At 53.0% G+C, this 15,192-nt stretch overlaps 4 protein-coding genes across 4 annotated transcripts; 3 read left to right on the top strand and 1 right to left on the bottom strand.

Moving 5' to 3' along the window:
• Nucleotides 1-347: 347 nt before the first annotated feature.
• On the top strand, nt 348-2,213 carry PG994_001815 (Zinc/iron permease; the record flags this gene model as incomplete). Its single annotated transcript, XM_066853224.1, has 6 exons — nt 348-544; nt 630-734; nt 793-963; nt 1,038-1,278; nt 1,350-1,581; nt 1,636-2,213. The coding sequence occupies 6 exons, from the start codon at nt 348-350 to the stop codon at nt 2,211-2,213; spliced, it is 1,524 nt and encodes a 507-aa protein (XP_066721365.1).
• Nucleotides 2,214-7,437: 5,224 nt separating this feature from the next.
• Nucleotides 7,438-7,617, top strand: PG994_001814 (uncharacterized protein; the record flags this gene model as incomplete). Its single annotated transcript, XM_066853223.1, has 1 exon — nt 7,438-7,617. The coding sequence occupies one exon, from the start codon at nt 7,438-7,440 to the stop codon at nt 7,615-7,617; it is 180 nt and encodes a 59-aa protein (XP_066721364.1).
• A 639-nt stretch (nt 7,618-8,256) lies between these two features.
• Nucleotides 8,257-9,623, top strand: PG994_001813 (uncharacterized protein; the record flags this gene model as incomplete). Its single annotated transcript, XM_066853222.1, has 4 exons — nt 8,257-8,298; nt 8,390-8,656; nt 8,760-9,015; nt 9,208-9,623. 4 exons carry the CDS (start codon nt 8,257-8,259, stop codon nt 9,621-9,623), a joined length of 981 nt encoding a protein of 326 aa, XP_066721363.1.
• A 154-nt stretch (nt 9,624-9,777) lies between these two features.
• Nucleotides 9,778-14,719, bottom strand: PG994_001812 (uncharacterized protein; the record flags this gene model as incomplete). The annotated part of the gene is made up of 5 exons (XM_066853221.1): nt 9,778-10,205; nt 10,276-11,782; nt 11,834-12,347; nt 12,401-13,077; nt 13,370-14,719. The coding sequence occupies 5 exons, from the start codon at nt 14,717-14,719 to the stop codon at nt 9,778-9,780; spliced, it is 4,476 nt and encodes a 1,491-aa protein (XP_066721362.1).
• Between the last annotated feature and the right edge of the window lie 473 nt (nt 14,720-15,192).

Here is a 15,192-nt window from a genome sequence, read left to right as displayed (position 1 = left end):
ACGCCGTGTGGTTTACTCACGAAGAATACGTCTTACGCAGTATTTCGCGCAAGAAGCTTCACTACCACCTCGCCAAGGAGCCACACGTCTATCAAGGTTCTCAAACTCGGGAAGACAGCCAATGTGAGTGTCTTCCGGTTCCACACGGATGGGATTCTACCATGGGGCGCCAAGAGACACCACCAGAGGCGAACATGGGGCCGGTGATCATCGGACTAACAATATATATTCAGAGATATAAGGCGTTGTTTTTTGGGGGTTTTCAAGCGAGGGAGACTGATAGACCGTTCCATCCAACGGCTGCTAGGAAAATATCCAGTGTAACGGCTCTTATATCGATATTCAACATGATCTCTAGTATGCACAACTCCAGCGCATGGAGGCGGGCCCTCGTGTCGCTCCTATTACTAGGAGAGGTGTCGGCAAGCCATATGGCACCACATGCCCGCCGGCAGCAGCAGACGACGACGGCGTCTCCCACATCGACAACCACGTCCCCAAAGGTTACGGCCATATCAGACTGCCACAACCACGGCGCCACCGTGTAAGCAACCCGCCCTACAGCCCCTGTCCTGCACGACCGATGGAAGTAGGGCATTCCAGAGACTGGCGCTGACAGACTCGTATAGATTTTGCATGTTTGGCACCGCCGAATACCAGATCCTCGGACAAGCAACAGCAACAACGCCCCCACCGCCTGCTTATACGGACTGCCACAGCCACGGATCAGACATGTGAGCAGACCTCGGATCTCTACCGGCTACCGAGTGGCGACTAACTTCGGGACAAAAGGTTCTGTGTTGGCCCCGATGGCGGCGATATCGAAGTTGCTCCCGAGGGTAGCGCACATAGGTCCGGCGAAGAGGTAGAAGGTGATCAGCACCACGACCACGATCACAGTCACGAGGAAGGCGATGCCGCTTCTCAAGGCGGGGTTGACTGTCATTTTCACGCCGGCGTCGAGTATGTTTCCGCCTCGGCTGGGTTTATTTCCCTTGATCTGTCAGTATCAAGTCACTAACGGGGATATATTTCAGGCATTGTGTCGGTGCCGGTCAATCGGAGGGGTCAGCGGTAGCAGGATCGTGCAAACGGCGCCATCGAGAATACAACATCCCGCTCCGGATAGGGTTCTTGTTCGTGGTCCTCGCCACCAGTTCCCTGGGCGCCGCCGTTCCCATCTTCCTCACTCGTATCCTTCCGGCAAATTTCAGCGTGATCTTTGTGGTCCTGAAACAGTTCGGCACAGGAGTCATTATATCTACTGCCTTTATCCATGTACGTCACGTCAACCTTTTTCTGTACATGGTTAATATTGCGCTAACAGTCCACCTTCCTCCAAACGACAGCTCTTCACTCACGCTTCGCTTATGTTCGGCAACGAATGTCTTAAAAACCAGATCAAATTCGAAGGTACAACGGCTGCCATCGTGATGGGCGGGCTCGTCATCTCTTTCTTTGTGGACTACGCCTGCCACCGCCTGGCCAAGAGTCTAGAAGGAACGGCGGCCAGTGTGAAAACCAGCGGTGATATCGTCAACGTCTTGATCCTCGAGGCTGGCATCATTTTCCATTCAATATGTAAGCTATACTGCTGGGTTCTTACGGAGTAATGTACTGACAAGAATATTGTAGTGATTGGTCTCACCCTTGTCGTAGCGGGCGACTCTTTTTTCATCACCCTCTTCATCGTGATCCTCTTCCATCAGATGTTCGAAGGCATCGCGCTGGGTTCCCGCATCGCTTTACTCCAGAAACACGAACCCTCCTCCGCAGTGAACGTGTCGCCGCTCCTGTCGGTCGAGCCCCCGCCGGTCGAGCCTAAGACGGCGGCCAGTAACTCCGACGGCGGCGGCAGCCACGGCTCCTCTTTACCCCTGACCAATTCTTCCTCGTTGAAGCCCATCAGTATATGGAAAAAGCTGCTTATGGCCGCCACCTTTGGCATCACGACGCCCATCGGCATGGCTATCGGTATCGGCGTCCTGCAGAACTTCAACGGCAATGACCCCGCCACCCTCATCGCCATCGGTACCCTCGACGCCGTATCGGCCGGCATCCTGCTCTGGGTCGGCATCGTCGAGATGTGGGCACATGACTGGATAGCCGCAGGCGGCGAGCTCGTTGATGCCGGCGCCGCACTGACGGCGTGCGCCTCGGTGGGACTCCTCGCGGGCATGGCGCTCATGAGCTTCTTGGGGAAGTGGGCTTGAATCGAATACAAGAAAACGACTAATATTGACCCTACCTATAGCGACTCCCGGTGTAAGTATTACACTTCTAGGAAATAAACTGTGTGTCTCAAGGGGGGGCACAGACAGCTGAGCAGATGCATGAGGCTGCCGAACATGCCGAGCTTAGGAGTATCCTCGCTGGCGCCGAAAGCATCGTCGGGATTAACATAGTCGGAGAAACCACCTTCAACTATACAATACCCCCCTCCACAGCGTGTTTAGAAGCAGCGATAGGCATTTTCAAAGACCACACGGCCTGGAAATATGTAGATATTAATCAATATTCTTTACTCCAACTGGAGGAGACTGAGGTCAACTTACACATACAGTGGGACTGACTGCTTTATCGAGAATGGTTCATTTGATTGGCCAAATTTGTAACGAACTAACCAACCCACTTGGTCTCAAGTTGACGTAGCGCAAATTTTCACCTCTTGCTGAATGCAATTTATGTAGGTTGGTAACGGAAATCTAAATATCAAGCAAGTCTTTGGTAGTATAGTGGTCAGTATGCGAGCTTGTCATTGCACTCCAATGTCAAAAACGCTCGAGACCGGGGTTCAATTCCCCGCCAGAGAGTAACTGACGCGCCTTCCGATTCTTTTTTGTGCTCTTTCTTCTCTTTTTCGTCGGTAACACGTCTTCCAAAAGACGCCGATAGCTTTTTGGGCTGTTTTGACAGCGTCTGTCAACTTTTTCGACCGACTGACTATTTTCCCTCCGTTTATAACCTGAGCTAAGGTGGTCGGTATTTACCCCACGGTCCCTACCTGGTTCCTGCAACCGCCGTCACATTTCGAGCCTCTCGACCGGCTGAGTTGACTTGGCCCCGACAGCTATTAATCACACCTACCCGCGAATGACCGTTGTTTATGTAGTTACGGACCTTCCGTGGAAGACTCGATGTGCACCCTTGACGACCGACTATATGCCTCTTGACCTTCAACCCAGCAGCAAACCCTCGTGGCTACTGTGATGTCTTATAGTCCTGCAACTCATTAACCCTTTAAGTGCTCTGTGAAACCCTCCTCGTCTATATGCCCTCGCGGCTGTTTGCACAAGTCCAGGCCTAACTGGTTTGCCAAGGCATTAATTAATACCCTCTGGTGGTTTACGTCTTAGAAATAAACAAAAGAAGGCCCTACGCTTCTTCACCTACGTTCCCTTTCGTCTCACACTGCTAGAGGTTTAACCATTGTATGGTTCGCTCCAGCTCGTATCTGGGCGACTCTGGCACACTGCAACATTTGGTTGGAGACCACTACTCTATTGGGAGACAGCTATTGGAAAGAATAGCAAAAAAAAACAGAACCACAATGAGGCAGGAAGAACTCTCTGGCGGGGAATTGAACCCCGGTCTCGAGCGTTTTCATGTCTTTCACATTGAATGACAAGCTCGCATACTGACCACTATACTACCAAAGACGAGTTGTCAGCTGATTTGTTGAAATAGCTGTCTCTTAAGCAAATGTATATTGGTAGGTGACAAATCTAGTGTATGTACCCCAGTTTAGCGCTGGACTTTTTTTTTACTTAACATCTCAGCATCAAAAAGATGGTTGCTGTCATCCATACTGCCCAACTAATAATGTCGGCTCGTCTCAATATCGCACAAGTGTGACAAGCAAGAATAGGCCTCGAAATTGCCACCGGCCTCGTACTACCGAACTCATCTTCGATACCTAAGCCTATGTGCTTTGGACAGCATCTACCTGAATGAATCTCTTTTACATCCTGCCTCCATCGGCTTTCGTGAAAGGCTGGGCGGTCAGGAGCTCTGCTTGGCGCAGATACTATTTCGAATCATTAGGCTCATCATCATTTCTGCTCCCACCGTGAGATTCGGAATCCATGTGGGGAGCTGATGACAAAGTTGCGAAGCAAGAGAAAAAGAGGAAGGATGCGGCAGAAGAGGAGAGGCTGATAGCTCCTAGGTACGTAGGTAAGATTTAATTAGCAGCAGAAGTAGTAGAAAACCCTGGGCCCGAGAGTCCAGTATCCCGAATAGGAGGTCTTCAAGAGCCTAATAGATCCCCCGAGGCTTCTTCGCTTCGAGATTGGAGCGGATTAATATTCCTACCTCGACTTAACGTAACGTGGGGGCGGCCTATCACCAGTGCATCCTGAAGGAACAGTACGAACTAGTTCAACACTGCATTATCTGATTGAAGAAGCCTTATGTCCTCAATGTTGAATCGATCGCCTATTTTGTCCTGGCAAGTTGTTTTTTCCCCACCCGGACAAGGTGTCGCAATGGAGCCAATCCTCAATGCTCTCTCTCATTTCAGCACCCTTTTTGTTTTGCACAACTCGAATTCGCCGTTCCGGTCTTTACCAATGATACCAGAAGAGTTGTGGTATCAGCTTCTGACTGCTCAGCTGATCTAGCAACAGACGCCATGACGGGGGAGGATGCATACCCTTAGAGAGCGGTGTCATACGCAACGTAGTTGTTCTTGCTGGCATTGCAAAGAATATAGTCCGGTCCCCTCCATCAATATCCCATCTTCAGATAAGGTAGCGAATCCAATCCCCCCCAATAGGTTGATCGTTGACCCAGTGACACCCGGCCTTCGATTGCGGTCGATCGTTGCGATCATCCCAAGTCTGATAACCTGCCTTCTTTCCGATATTTCGTTGCATCTAGCGGGCAGAACTAGCTGCTTCGCTTTTGTTGAAGGAATGACGCAATTCATGTCCGAAAACGAACGTCTGGCTAGGCCCCGGTTCTGATCGAAGCGATCTTTGAGAGTACCTCCTCCCATCCTTTCTGCCTCAAAGCAAGCGGTCATTCCGGCTTGAAATGCCGTACGGGCTATCCGTTGTTCGTTTGGCTCCCATGGCATTTCCTTAATATCATCAGCTTGCATGACAGCCAAAGCCTCGTTTGACGGGTCCTGACGTGATCTCTCCTCATTGTCCTCAACGCCGCCCTCAAAGCTGTCTCCATTGCGCCGGAGGACTTCTGAAGAAGGTCTATTCAGGCGGTCGCTATCGTTGAGCATGGTTCTTTGGAGTTCTAGTTGTAGTCCATGCCTGTCACGCGCTCTTAACTTTGACGGAGGGTTCGCATACGTTTGAGGTGCGAACTCAATACCAGTTCTGGCACCGAACTCTTTCAGCTCCTGTCCAACCAGCATGTCATCATTCCGGTTGGCAAGTAGAAGATGGACCTTGATTCGGTCATCGTCTGTTCGAGCCAGTAGATCAAGAATCCGGGATCTGTGCTCCCCAGCCGCGTTGTACGCATTTCGATATTTTTTTTCATCGTGGCTCCAATTGACCCGTTGGATTTGCTTCTTGGTATTTGGGAGATTTGGGTGATCCTGGGGGTACTTGTATCGCCTTCCCTCGTACCAGAATAGGCCTGTTACCGCGTCGTAGAATCCGTCGGCAGGCGCGGAGTACCAGAGTCCAGCCCGCATTTCCTCATCCGTATCCTCGAGGAAGTCACCCAAAGTGTATGGGTCATCTGAAATCTGGTTGTAATCAGACAGAATGTCACCCTCTTCTATGACCTCGCTTTCACCTGCATTGGGCGTATCTGGTATCCCGCCTTTCGTAGCAGATGTGCTCAATACATCTTCTCGCGGCTCGTGGGGATGTTGGAAATGAACTGCAGACCGTCTCATGGTTCTTGTGTCATTGGCAACCACCGCCCATACGGCAGCGTCATTTCCGTGATCGGAAAACTCGAAGCCCGACTCCCATTCCTCTCTGGGGTCCATCCAAAGCTCGGCCGAGGGGACGGAGTGGTGAGGGCGGAGAAGCAAATTAGTTGGGCAAGGTGCTGGCTGTTCATTCGCTGCTCCATCGACCCGGTAATGCACCCAGATCGTTTCCTGTTCGTACTCGATCGATTAAGCTTTGCTGACCTCGCCCTGTGTATGGCTTCTGTAGGATCCTCGGAATATGACCCCAAAAGACGTTCACCGCGCACAGCAAAACTATGTTGGCCTGGTTCTCGAAGGCCTCGACTACATACGAGATATTCTCGTACCTAAATGAGCGAATCGGGACAGTTTTCCTCAATCTCTGCCTCGTGTCTGAAAATGGTCATATGGCCTGGGCGTCTGTATGTCCATGAGGCCTCGCGCTTGACCTGCGGCCATAAGAAGCTGCGAGCCTGTAGTAGAGTCTTGTCGGACCATCGTTCTTTCCTCAATCTATCCACGATACCCTCGATATCGCTTTGCAAATCCTGAATCGAACGAAATTTGTCTCCTTTGGCTGCCACCCGTCCAGAAGATTCAGATATTTCTGCAGAATTATCGGGGCCAGCAGTGTGATTGGATGGGGAATAATGTTGATCGGCATCATCTCTGGGTCTTCCTTGAAGCCGAGCAGGGCGAGATGAAGCCATTGCGTAATTGTTGGGAGGGCCCGATCTGCTGGACTGGTTGTGGTTGACAGTATAAGCAAGTGCCTGCGACTGCGGATGAGAAGATCTCTTTGCCGTGTCGTTTTTGTAGTTTTTCATGGTGAAGATGGGGAAGTGCTGCAATCACTTGGTCTCAACTGCCTGTGGCCCCCAGAAGATATTCGTTAGGCCCCGATTTCTTTAAAACAGTGTGTTCAATTTGTAGTTGTTGCTGATGTAAGGTGTGAGTTTTGCTTACTTCGGTCAAGTGTTCCATGGGGGAGAAAGTAGAGGCTTCTGAGGTGTGAGGAATGTGAAGATAAGGTTGGTAGGTGGACTTGGAAGTGCAACTGTAAAGGAAGTAAGTGATATCCAGAAATCTTTACCCAACCTACTCTTGGAAGACGCCCTTGATATTCTCGTTAGGATGCCTCTCTTCTAGTATGCTGCCGAGGGCCAAGATTCTATGACTGCCCGATGTTTTCTAGGGTATTCTGTTAGGCGTAGGTAGGTCACTCTTCTACTTGACTACGTGATTGAGCTTGCTACTCTACCAAAGTGAAGGAATTAAAGTGCCTCTCTTGAGATAAGTATTAGAAGATTTAGAAGGTAGGTAATTAAACCTATTGTGCTGACGTCTATCTAGCCAGATGTATCAAGTGAGCATTCATAACCCCGTGCTGGCTTCCGGACCGTCGAGGTCTTGTGGGCCAAGAAATCAACCCTGGACACCCTCGTTTCCGCCTGAGGGATGTAGCCCTTCGCTGTACTGGAACACTCTCTGCTGAAGGGGGGCCAGGTTCTTGATATGACCGCACAATTCGATCCTCTCCGATTGCCTCCATGCTCTGGGCCAACCCCCATCGAAATGCCGTGCTTGACAACCGCGTGGAGATTACCTTCCTTGCTGGGCATGGCCACAGGGTCCGAGAGATTGTCACCGGCAAAAATGTCACCAATGAGCTCAGAGGCGCGTCTAAAGAGACGTCGGCGCTTCCTGGCAGGACTTTCGTCGTTTCCTAGTCGGGCTCCGACGAGGTTCTGAGGACTCCGCGAGTTGTCGAATGGCGTGCCTCTGGAGTCCCAGTACCCCTTGACTTCCGTGCGAAAAGGCTCGAGTTCACCGTATGACCAAGAGAATGCCTGATCAGCTTTCTAAGCTCCAATTTTCCGTCATGGGTTCGGTAGGCAAACTCTCGGCCGGCTGGTCTAATGCGGTTGCTACAAGTGGTTGAGGTCAATCGGATTTAAGAAGCCGGACGGAACGATGCAAACATCGGAATCGCCACACTAACCTAGCTTGTTCAGGTAATTCGTTATCACCGGGACGCTGCTTAATTCCTGGCCCTATGCCACTAACACGCAGTATTGGCATCACTCTGGAAGGCACAGATGGGAATAACTCCGCGCTTCATACAGGCGGGCCGGAAGAAGCGGAGTTTCGGGCCCAGAAAGCGTCCACGGAACATGGAGATACGAACCTACTACCAACAATATATAAATATGCCATGGTGACTTCCCACTTCAAGTCCCTACCAAGTGCCATACATAAAAACTTGGTAGGAACCCCAACGAGTCCTGTCAACTCATGACAATCAAGTAATTCCTTTATATAATTTCAACCGGAACCAGAAGAACATTGGACAACAACTGCTGATTAAAATGTCTGAGCCGAACTACATCAAGAAGGTCGCCATTGTTGGTGTAAGCTCACAAACCCCCTGTTCCCCCACTCGCCCCCTTTATTGCCAACACAGCATCATTCGCCAGTCAGTCAGCTAACCACCCCGGCCAGGCCACCGGCACCATCGGCAAATACATAGTCGAGGCCCTGCTGCAGAAAGGCAAGCACCAAGTGACGGCCATTACGCGTGAGGGGAGTACCAATGCCGTGCCCGCCGGGGTGACGGTGGCGGCGGTGGACTATGAGAACCCTTCGATCCTCGTGGACGCGTTACGCGGACAAGAGGCCCTGATCATCACGCTCCCGAGTACGGGGCTGGACCAGCAGGCGACGCAGCTGAAGTTGGTGGAAGCGGCGGCCGAGGCCGGCGTCCCTTATGTGCGTTGTTCATCGTCATCTAACCCACCTACCTACAAGAAGACCATCCTCCTCCTCCTCCCCCTTTTGATTGCCCAAACAAGAAAATCCCCTCTAACCCCAGTGTAAACTTCAGGTCCTCCCCAACGAGTGGACTGTCGACATGGCCGACGAGAAGCTCGCCGACGACGTCTTCTTCAGCGGCGAGCGCGAGATCCGACGGCGCGTCGAGGAGCTCGGCGTCAGCGCGTGGATGGCCGTCATCACGAGCTTCTGGTACGAGCTCAGCCTCGGGCTCAGTCCGCTGTGCTACGGGCTGGACTGGCCCGGGCGCACCTTCACTTTCTATGACGAGGGGGACGCGGAAGGTCAACACCATAGTGAGTAACCACACAGAGTCTATTCTTCCCTTCTTTCCCGCTTTCTTTGGGAAGTCGCTTCTGCATCTTGGGGTTTTTCTTCTTCTATCCTTTCCCCCATTCTTCTCTAGGAAGCCTCCTCCTTACCATACCTTCCATCCCAAGACTAATCCGCACCCCACTAGACCATGCCACAAAACGGCCGCGCCGTAGCCAACCTCCTATCCCTGCCCATCCAGTCCTCCGGCGACGAGCCGTCTCTGGAAAAGTACAAGAACAAGTTCGTCTACGTCTCGTCCTTCCTGATCAGCCAGAGGGACATGTTCGAGTCGGTGCTGCGGGTGACGGGGACCAAGGCAGAAGAGGACTGGACGCTGCGGCACGAGGACGTGGCCGAGCGGTACCAGGACGGCATCAAGGCGCTGCAAGCAGGCGAGCGCACGGGGCGCATCCAGTCCCTCTACTCCCGCATCTTCTTCCCGGACGGCTCGGGCAACTTCGAGGCCCGGCGGGGGCTCGACAACGACGCCCTGGGACTGCCCCGGGAGGATCTGGACGAGTGGACCCAGGTCGCCATCAAGAACGCCGAGGCAGGCATCAAGTACGGCCCGAGCAGCAGCGGCAGCTGAAAAAGAGTTTCCAAGAAAAGAAAGCATGGGAAACGCTACACTTTATCGAGCGAACTGTAAATTAGGAATGATGGATGTCGTTGAAGCTGTGTCTGGCTCATTATTCAATACTAAACTAACATTATTCGTGTATTCACACGTGTTATAACCACTTCTACACCTGGCTGGATCTTCCACCCGGTGTGCTCGACCTTGTAGTATAGCAGCCCATAAATGTCCCCGGGTCCAGTGCGAAGTACATAGCCCCTGCAACTGTACTGGGATCCATGGACATGGGAGGCCAATCCACCAAGAACGACCAGGTGATCACGACCAGCATCTGCGATAAGATGGCAGCAGCGAACCAGGTGCATACGAGGTGCGCCGTCGACGCTTGCAGGTCCTTGGAAGGGACATTGGCCAGCAAGATCGGCAGCACGTCGGATAGAATCGCCGTGAAAGCCACAAGACCCAGGTAGCCCTCGGGACGTCGCCATTTGCACACTTCCCATAGCCCAGAATACGCATTGGTGGGCGGGGTTAACACCGGCGCGATGTCGTAACACTTGCGATAGAGCCGGTAAGGGCTGAGGAACGCGACAGCTAGGGGACACAGTTAGTAAAGGGTATACATATATGTCAGTTAGGCGACATCATGTACGGGTGAACTTACCATTGAAGAAAGTGGCCCAGAAAAGGGAAACAACCACACCAACGCCACAAAACAAGAACCGAACTCCAAGCGAATCCCCATCCATGAAGTGATCAAACTTCGAATTTGCTCCCGTGCTGATATATACGAGTGAGGTGATGAGCAGAGCGACCAGCAGCAGAAGAGCAAGTAGTCTGCCCCAAATGCTTAGTACGTAGAAGGGCATGGCTTTGCTCCGCCTTCCCAAGTTCTTCTTGCTGAAGCCGACGCTCCTTTTCTTGCTCTTCAATAGACTTCCCGCGTCGTTCTCGACAACTATTCCATATTCCCAACCGTAGGTGTCGTACCATCCTTTGAGGCCGAATCTCCGTTGACCAAAGGCCTTAATGGCGTCCTTGTTCGTGATGACGCCGCTGTTCTTCGGCTTGAGTCTCTTTATCAGAGCGCAAAACTTCTCATTCGTGGCAAGCAGTCCCATCACCTCCATACTCCAGGGGTTCTTCCAGACTCCCGTCTTCCACTTCCGCAGCGTTATAGCTGAGACTATGGCTAGAAGCATCATGATGCTGAGCAGCGCGATGGCGATGCTCACCAGAGTCGGGGAAGCCTGTAGCACCACATTACAGTCTGACGAAGCCGCCGTCCGTGGCGAGCAGTCAGGTCCTTGGACCGATATACGAAAGGCTTCGGCGCTGAGGGGTATAAGCACTGCGTTGATCAGAAGTAGCAGGCCGGTCACAGAGAGCAGCACATGGTGTCTCATCAGTGACTGCACACCTGTCACGAACCCCAACAGACTACTTGACTGTAAGCAAAGCGAGTCGACGGTTTCGGCGCCATGTTTGATCGTCAGCGCGTGGAAAGGCTGGTATAGCTTGGCGGTTTGGTCAAGTATACGGACTGGGACCGAGACTGCGACAGCTAGGAACGGGGGCAAAACGAGGCCGACAAAGTAGTCTTTAGAGGACAGGTTCAAGCCCGCCATATTTGCCGAGGTGAGGCTATCGTGGGAAGAGTTGCTTGCCACCGTAGGTGTAACTATCATCAAACTCGTACTCGTCACCGGCTCCCACATGGTCTTGGTTTTGGTAGGGACACCATTGGGATCATACAGCGTTGTGATTGCTAAGGTTTCAGTGAGTATCTCGGTCGTTGTGGCAGTAGCACGGCCAAAGGCATCTACCATTATTGACGTAGTCGTCTTTGATGCGTATGTTTCGGTGGTGTAGCCTCCGCGCCCATTCGTCTTGGTCCGGACTCTCCACTGGTTCTGGTGCCACGCAGTTCCGGTACTGGTCGGCCTTCCCTCGGCATCGGTATAGGTTCTCAAGAACGGCGCCATATTCACGAGTCTACTCTGTGTCGCGGTGGGGCTACCCGCTGTGTCTGTCAGGGTTGTGTATATCCAGGTCATAAAATTGCCGGTTTCTGTCCAATCGGTGTAGACAATCGTGGCTTGGGAGACCACCTTCTGGACCAAGTCCAATGTTGTGATGCGTTCTTGCGTGAAGATCGCACCTACAGGGTCCTATCATCCAGTAAGTAATAGTGAAAAGAGTCAACATCGATTATAACTTACCGTCGTGGTCTCGGTCGAGGTACTCGTCATTGTGGAATGCTGATCTACTTTCGTAGCCACTACCACTGTGATAGTGTGCGGCGGGACAGGCGTATTTTCCGGCTTTTTTAGCTGTGGCGGCGGTGTATGTAGTGGTCGGAGAGGTCCATCTTCCGGCTCCTTCTGTTCTGGTGGTGGTGTATTCTCGGGATTATCCGGTTGTGGTGCTGGAAGTGTGATCTCGGGCTTTTGCTGCTGTGGGGGCGGTGGCGGAGAATCTGTGTCTGGAAGCGGTGTTGAAACTACTCCAAGAACAGGCGGTGGCACCTCATCGGGCTGCGAGGTTGCCAGAAGCAGTAGCGTTGCTGAAGATGTAATACTCGCCGCCGGAGGAGGCGTCGGCTGCTTCTGTAAAGCAAGTGTGTTGCCGGGTCGGGGTGTTTGGTCGACAGGAGGCGTGGCACTTGGCCTTGGAGGCGGCGGTGGCGGCGATTGGTCGATGGGAGGCATACTGCTAGCTGGTGGGGAGTTGGGCCTAGGGGTCGGAATTTGGGCTGGTGCGTCCGGATCAGGATTTGAAGGTCTAACCGGAGGTTCTGGATTAGGTGTTGGAATCCGAACTGGTGCGTCCGGATTAGGGGTTGGAGTTTTAACCGGAGGTTCTGGATTAGGGGTTGGAGTTTGAACTGGAGCGTTCGGTCCAGGTGATGGGATTTGGACTGGAGGGTCTGGATTGGGTGTTGGTCTTGGGGTTTGAATTGGAGGGTTTGGATTATCCTTAGGCGAGTCGCCGGGAGTAGGCTTTGGTGGAAGTTGATGGCCCGGCTTCGTCTCAGGGCCTGGATTTGGGACTGGGGTTGGAGCTGGGGGATTTGGTTGATCGTTAGGTCTGGAAGTAGGCTTTGGTGGAGGTTGTTGGCCTGGCTTCGTCTCAGGGTCTGGAGTTGGGGCTGAGGTTTGAACTGGGGGATTTGGTTGATCGTTAGGTGGATCGTTGGGAGTAGGCTTTGGTGGAAGTTGATGGCCCGGCTTCGTCTCAGGATCTGAATTTGGGTCTGGATTTGGGTCTGGATTTGGGCCTGGATTTGGGTCTGGGGTTGGAACTGGGGGATTTGGTTGATCCGTGGGTTTACCGTCCCCAGGAGCGGACTGCGGTGGACGTTCATGGCCTGGGTGATCTGCAGTTGGGGCCGGAGTTTGAAATGTAGAGCCTGGATTTTCAGGTTCCTTGGGCGTTTCACCGCCGGGAGTAGGCTGCGGATTACCTATAATAACCGTTTCGCGTGTCGTCACAGTAGTTTCCGTCGCTATAGTGGCCGTTATGGTGGAAGTGCAACCCGGAATTTGTCGCGGTAAGAAAGCCGTCACAGGGGCCGCACCCCTTTCCCCTCGCCCCCCAAGCCCACGGCCGAAAATGTCACCCAGACCATGAGGCTCACCTCCACGTCCGTCAGGACCTCCGCCACCTAGGTTAGAAAGATCACGAGCCTGTATTGTGAAGGCTGGGAACATCGTGAAGGTCTTGGTAATTGTCAGTACTGTGGTTTCAGTACACACCGTCCCGGGACTCTGGTCACCTGGTTGTGGATGTGGTAGCAGCGTCCCCGAATCACCTGGCGTTTCCGTAGGCGATGGCGTTTCCGTAGGTAATGGCGCTTCCGTAGGTGATGGTGCTTCCGTAGGCGGTGTCGCTCCCGTAGGCGATGGCGCTTCTTTAGGTGGTGTCGCTTCCGTAGTAGGTGGCTTGTCCGTTGTTGTTGGCTTGGGAGGGCTTTCCTTGGGCGGGTCGCTTGTGGTAGGTGAGGTCGGGGGTATCTGCACTCCTCCGCCATCTCCGTTTGTGGGCGTTGGCTGGTTATCCGGGGAGGTTTGAGGAGGCTGTGGCTGCTTCCCCGGTAGTGACCTTGATGGTTTTGCATCACCCGGCTCAGGCTTTGGGGGACTGGGGTCTTGCATCGGCGGCGTGGTGGGGTCTGCCACATCAGTAGTTGCGGGACCTCTCCCAGGGGTTGGAAGTGTCTGAGCAGATGTGCTGTCGACCGGAGGGGTAGCAACCGGGGCCGGCTTGCTGGATTCTTGCGGCTGTCCTTCGTCCGGTTGTGCTTGTCCAGGTTGCGTAACGTTGCCACTCTGATCAGCGCGGCCGACTTTCACGGAGATCAATGAGGCGAGGCCAAATGACCGGCCGGAAACCAGACCTCGCAACCTCAGGCCTGGCACAGTATCGTTATGGCTACTTGGAGAATTCGGAGAGCCTAACAGTTGGTCCTCGGCGGGAAGAACCTGTGTGGAATAGACTGTTAAGCCAAGTAGGACCCCCAGCAGCAGCAAGAGGACCAATGAGAAGGAGCTCTTCAAGACGAATGGCCTGTAATCAGCGAAGTTTCGCATAGGCCTGTTGGTGGTTGGAGAAACCCTCTTCTCATCGATGCCGACAATTGGTGTCTCATAAGCGCAATAGAAGAACTTGTCCTTGTCATCCACAAAGGTAGACTCTGTGGGCACATCGCTCTGCTTGCTGAGACTGGACGGCGCTCTCGGCCCGTAGTACTCGACATAGGTGCCCGCTAGCTCAGCAATGTTGATTTCCTGAAACTCTTCCGGCGGTGAGTTCCAACTTCCACGGACAAGACGGGATGAAGCAAGTGACGCCGCGTATTCGTGGTGGTTTGGAACGGATTCATATTGCTGGTCTTCGTGAGTAAGTGAGGATTGTCGAATTACTTGTTGGACCTGTTGCTGGAATCGTGCCTTCGCTGATAACCTATGCCCGCCTAACTGGCCTTCTTCACCTGCCTCGACCTCAGTCTCGTGTTCATGGCCATGTTCATGATCATGCTCGTCCTGGGCCAGTGGAGCAAAGCTGCCACTGCGGCCCTGGTGGTGCTGCGACGGCACGCGGCGCATGGCGCAAACCAAGTACTATTCGCTTATACCTGTCAGGCAACTATAGTATTTCATGGCGTGGCCCCAAAGATGTCCATCTCGTAGCAAAGCGACCGGGTAATTTTCGCTTTGTCACTCGTGTTGACGGATTCGAGAGGGGATAGCTTTCCGGAAGGCTCGACTCAGCGAGATCTGGACTGACTGCCCGGATGGGTGGGAATGGCAGGTAGGTATGCACCGCCGTTGAGTGCCCTTCCCACCCATGGCCGAACCAAATGCCATATGGTCTAGCCCATGGGTGACGGATATACGGTATGCGCAAATGCAGTAGCGCACCCATGGCTTTCTCTCTCTCTTCTGACAATGCCACACCCCCATGAGTAGAAACTGTAGGGACTGAGTGAGGGTGTGTGGCCCAGGCAATATGGGATGCCTGCACGATGACCAACGCACCAATGGGCTTCTCGGATATGTACAGGCTTTATACTGACAGC

The sequence above is a fragment of the Apiospora phragmitis genome (genome assembly GCF_038363925.1).
Source record: "Apiospora phragmitis strain CBS 135458 chromosome Unknown utg000002l:1.0-5516284.0:1.0-5523493.0, whole genome shotgun sequence".
In the NCBI taxonomy this organism is placed as follows: Eukaryota; Fungi; Ascomycota; class Sordariomycetes; order Amphisphaeriales; family Apiosporaceae; genus Apiospora; species Apiospora phragmitis.
Note: the sequence above shows the minus strand (reverse complement) of the source record. Positions and strands in the feature narration are given on the sequence as shown.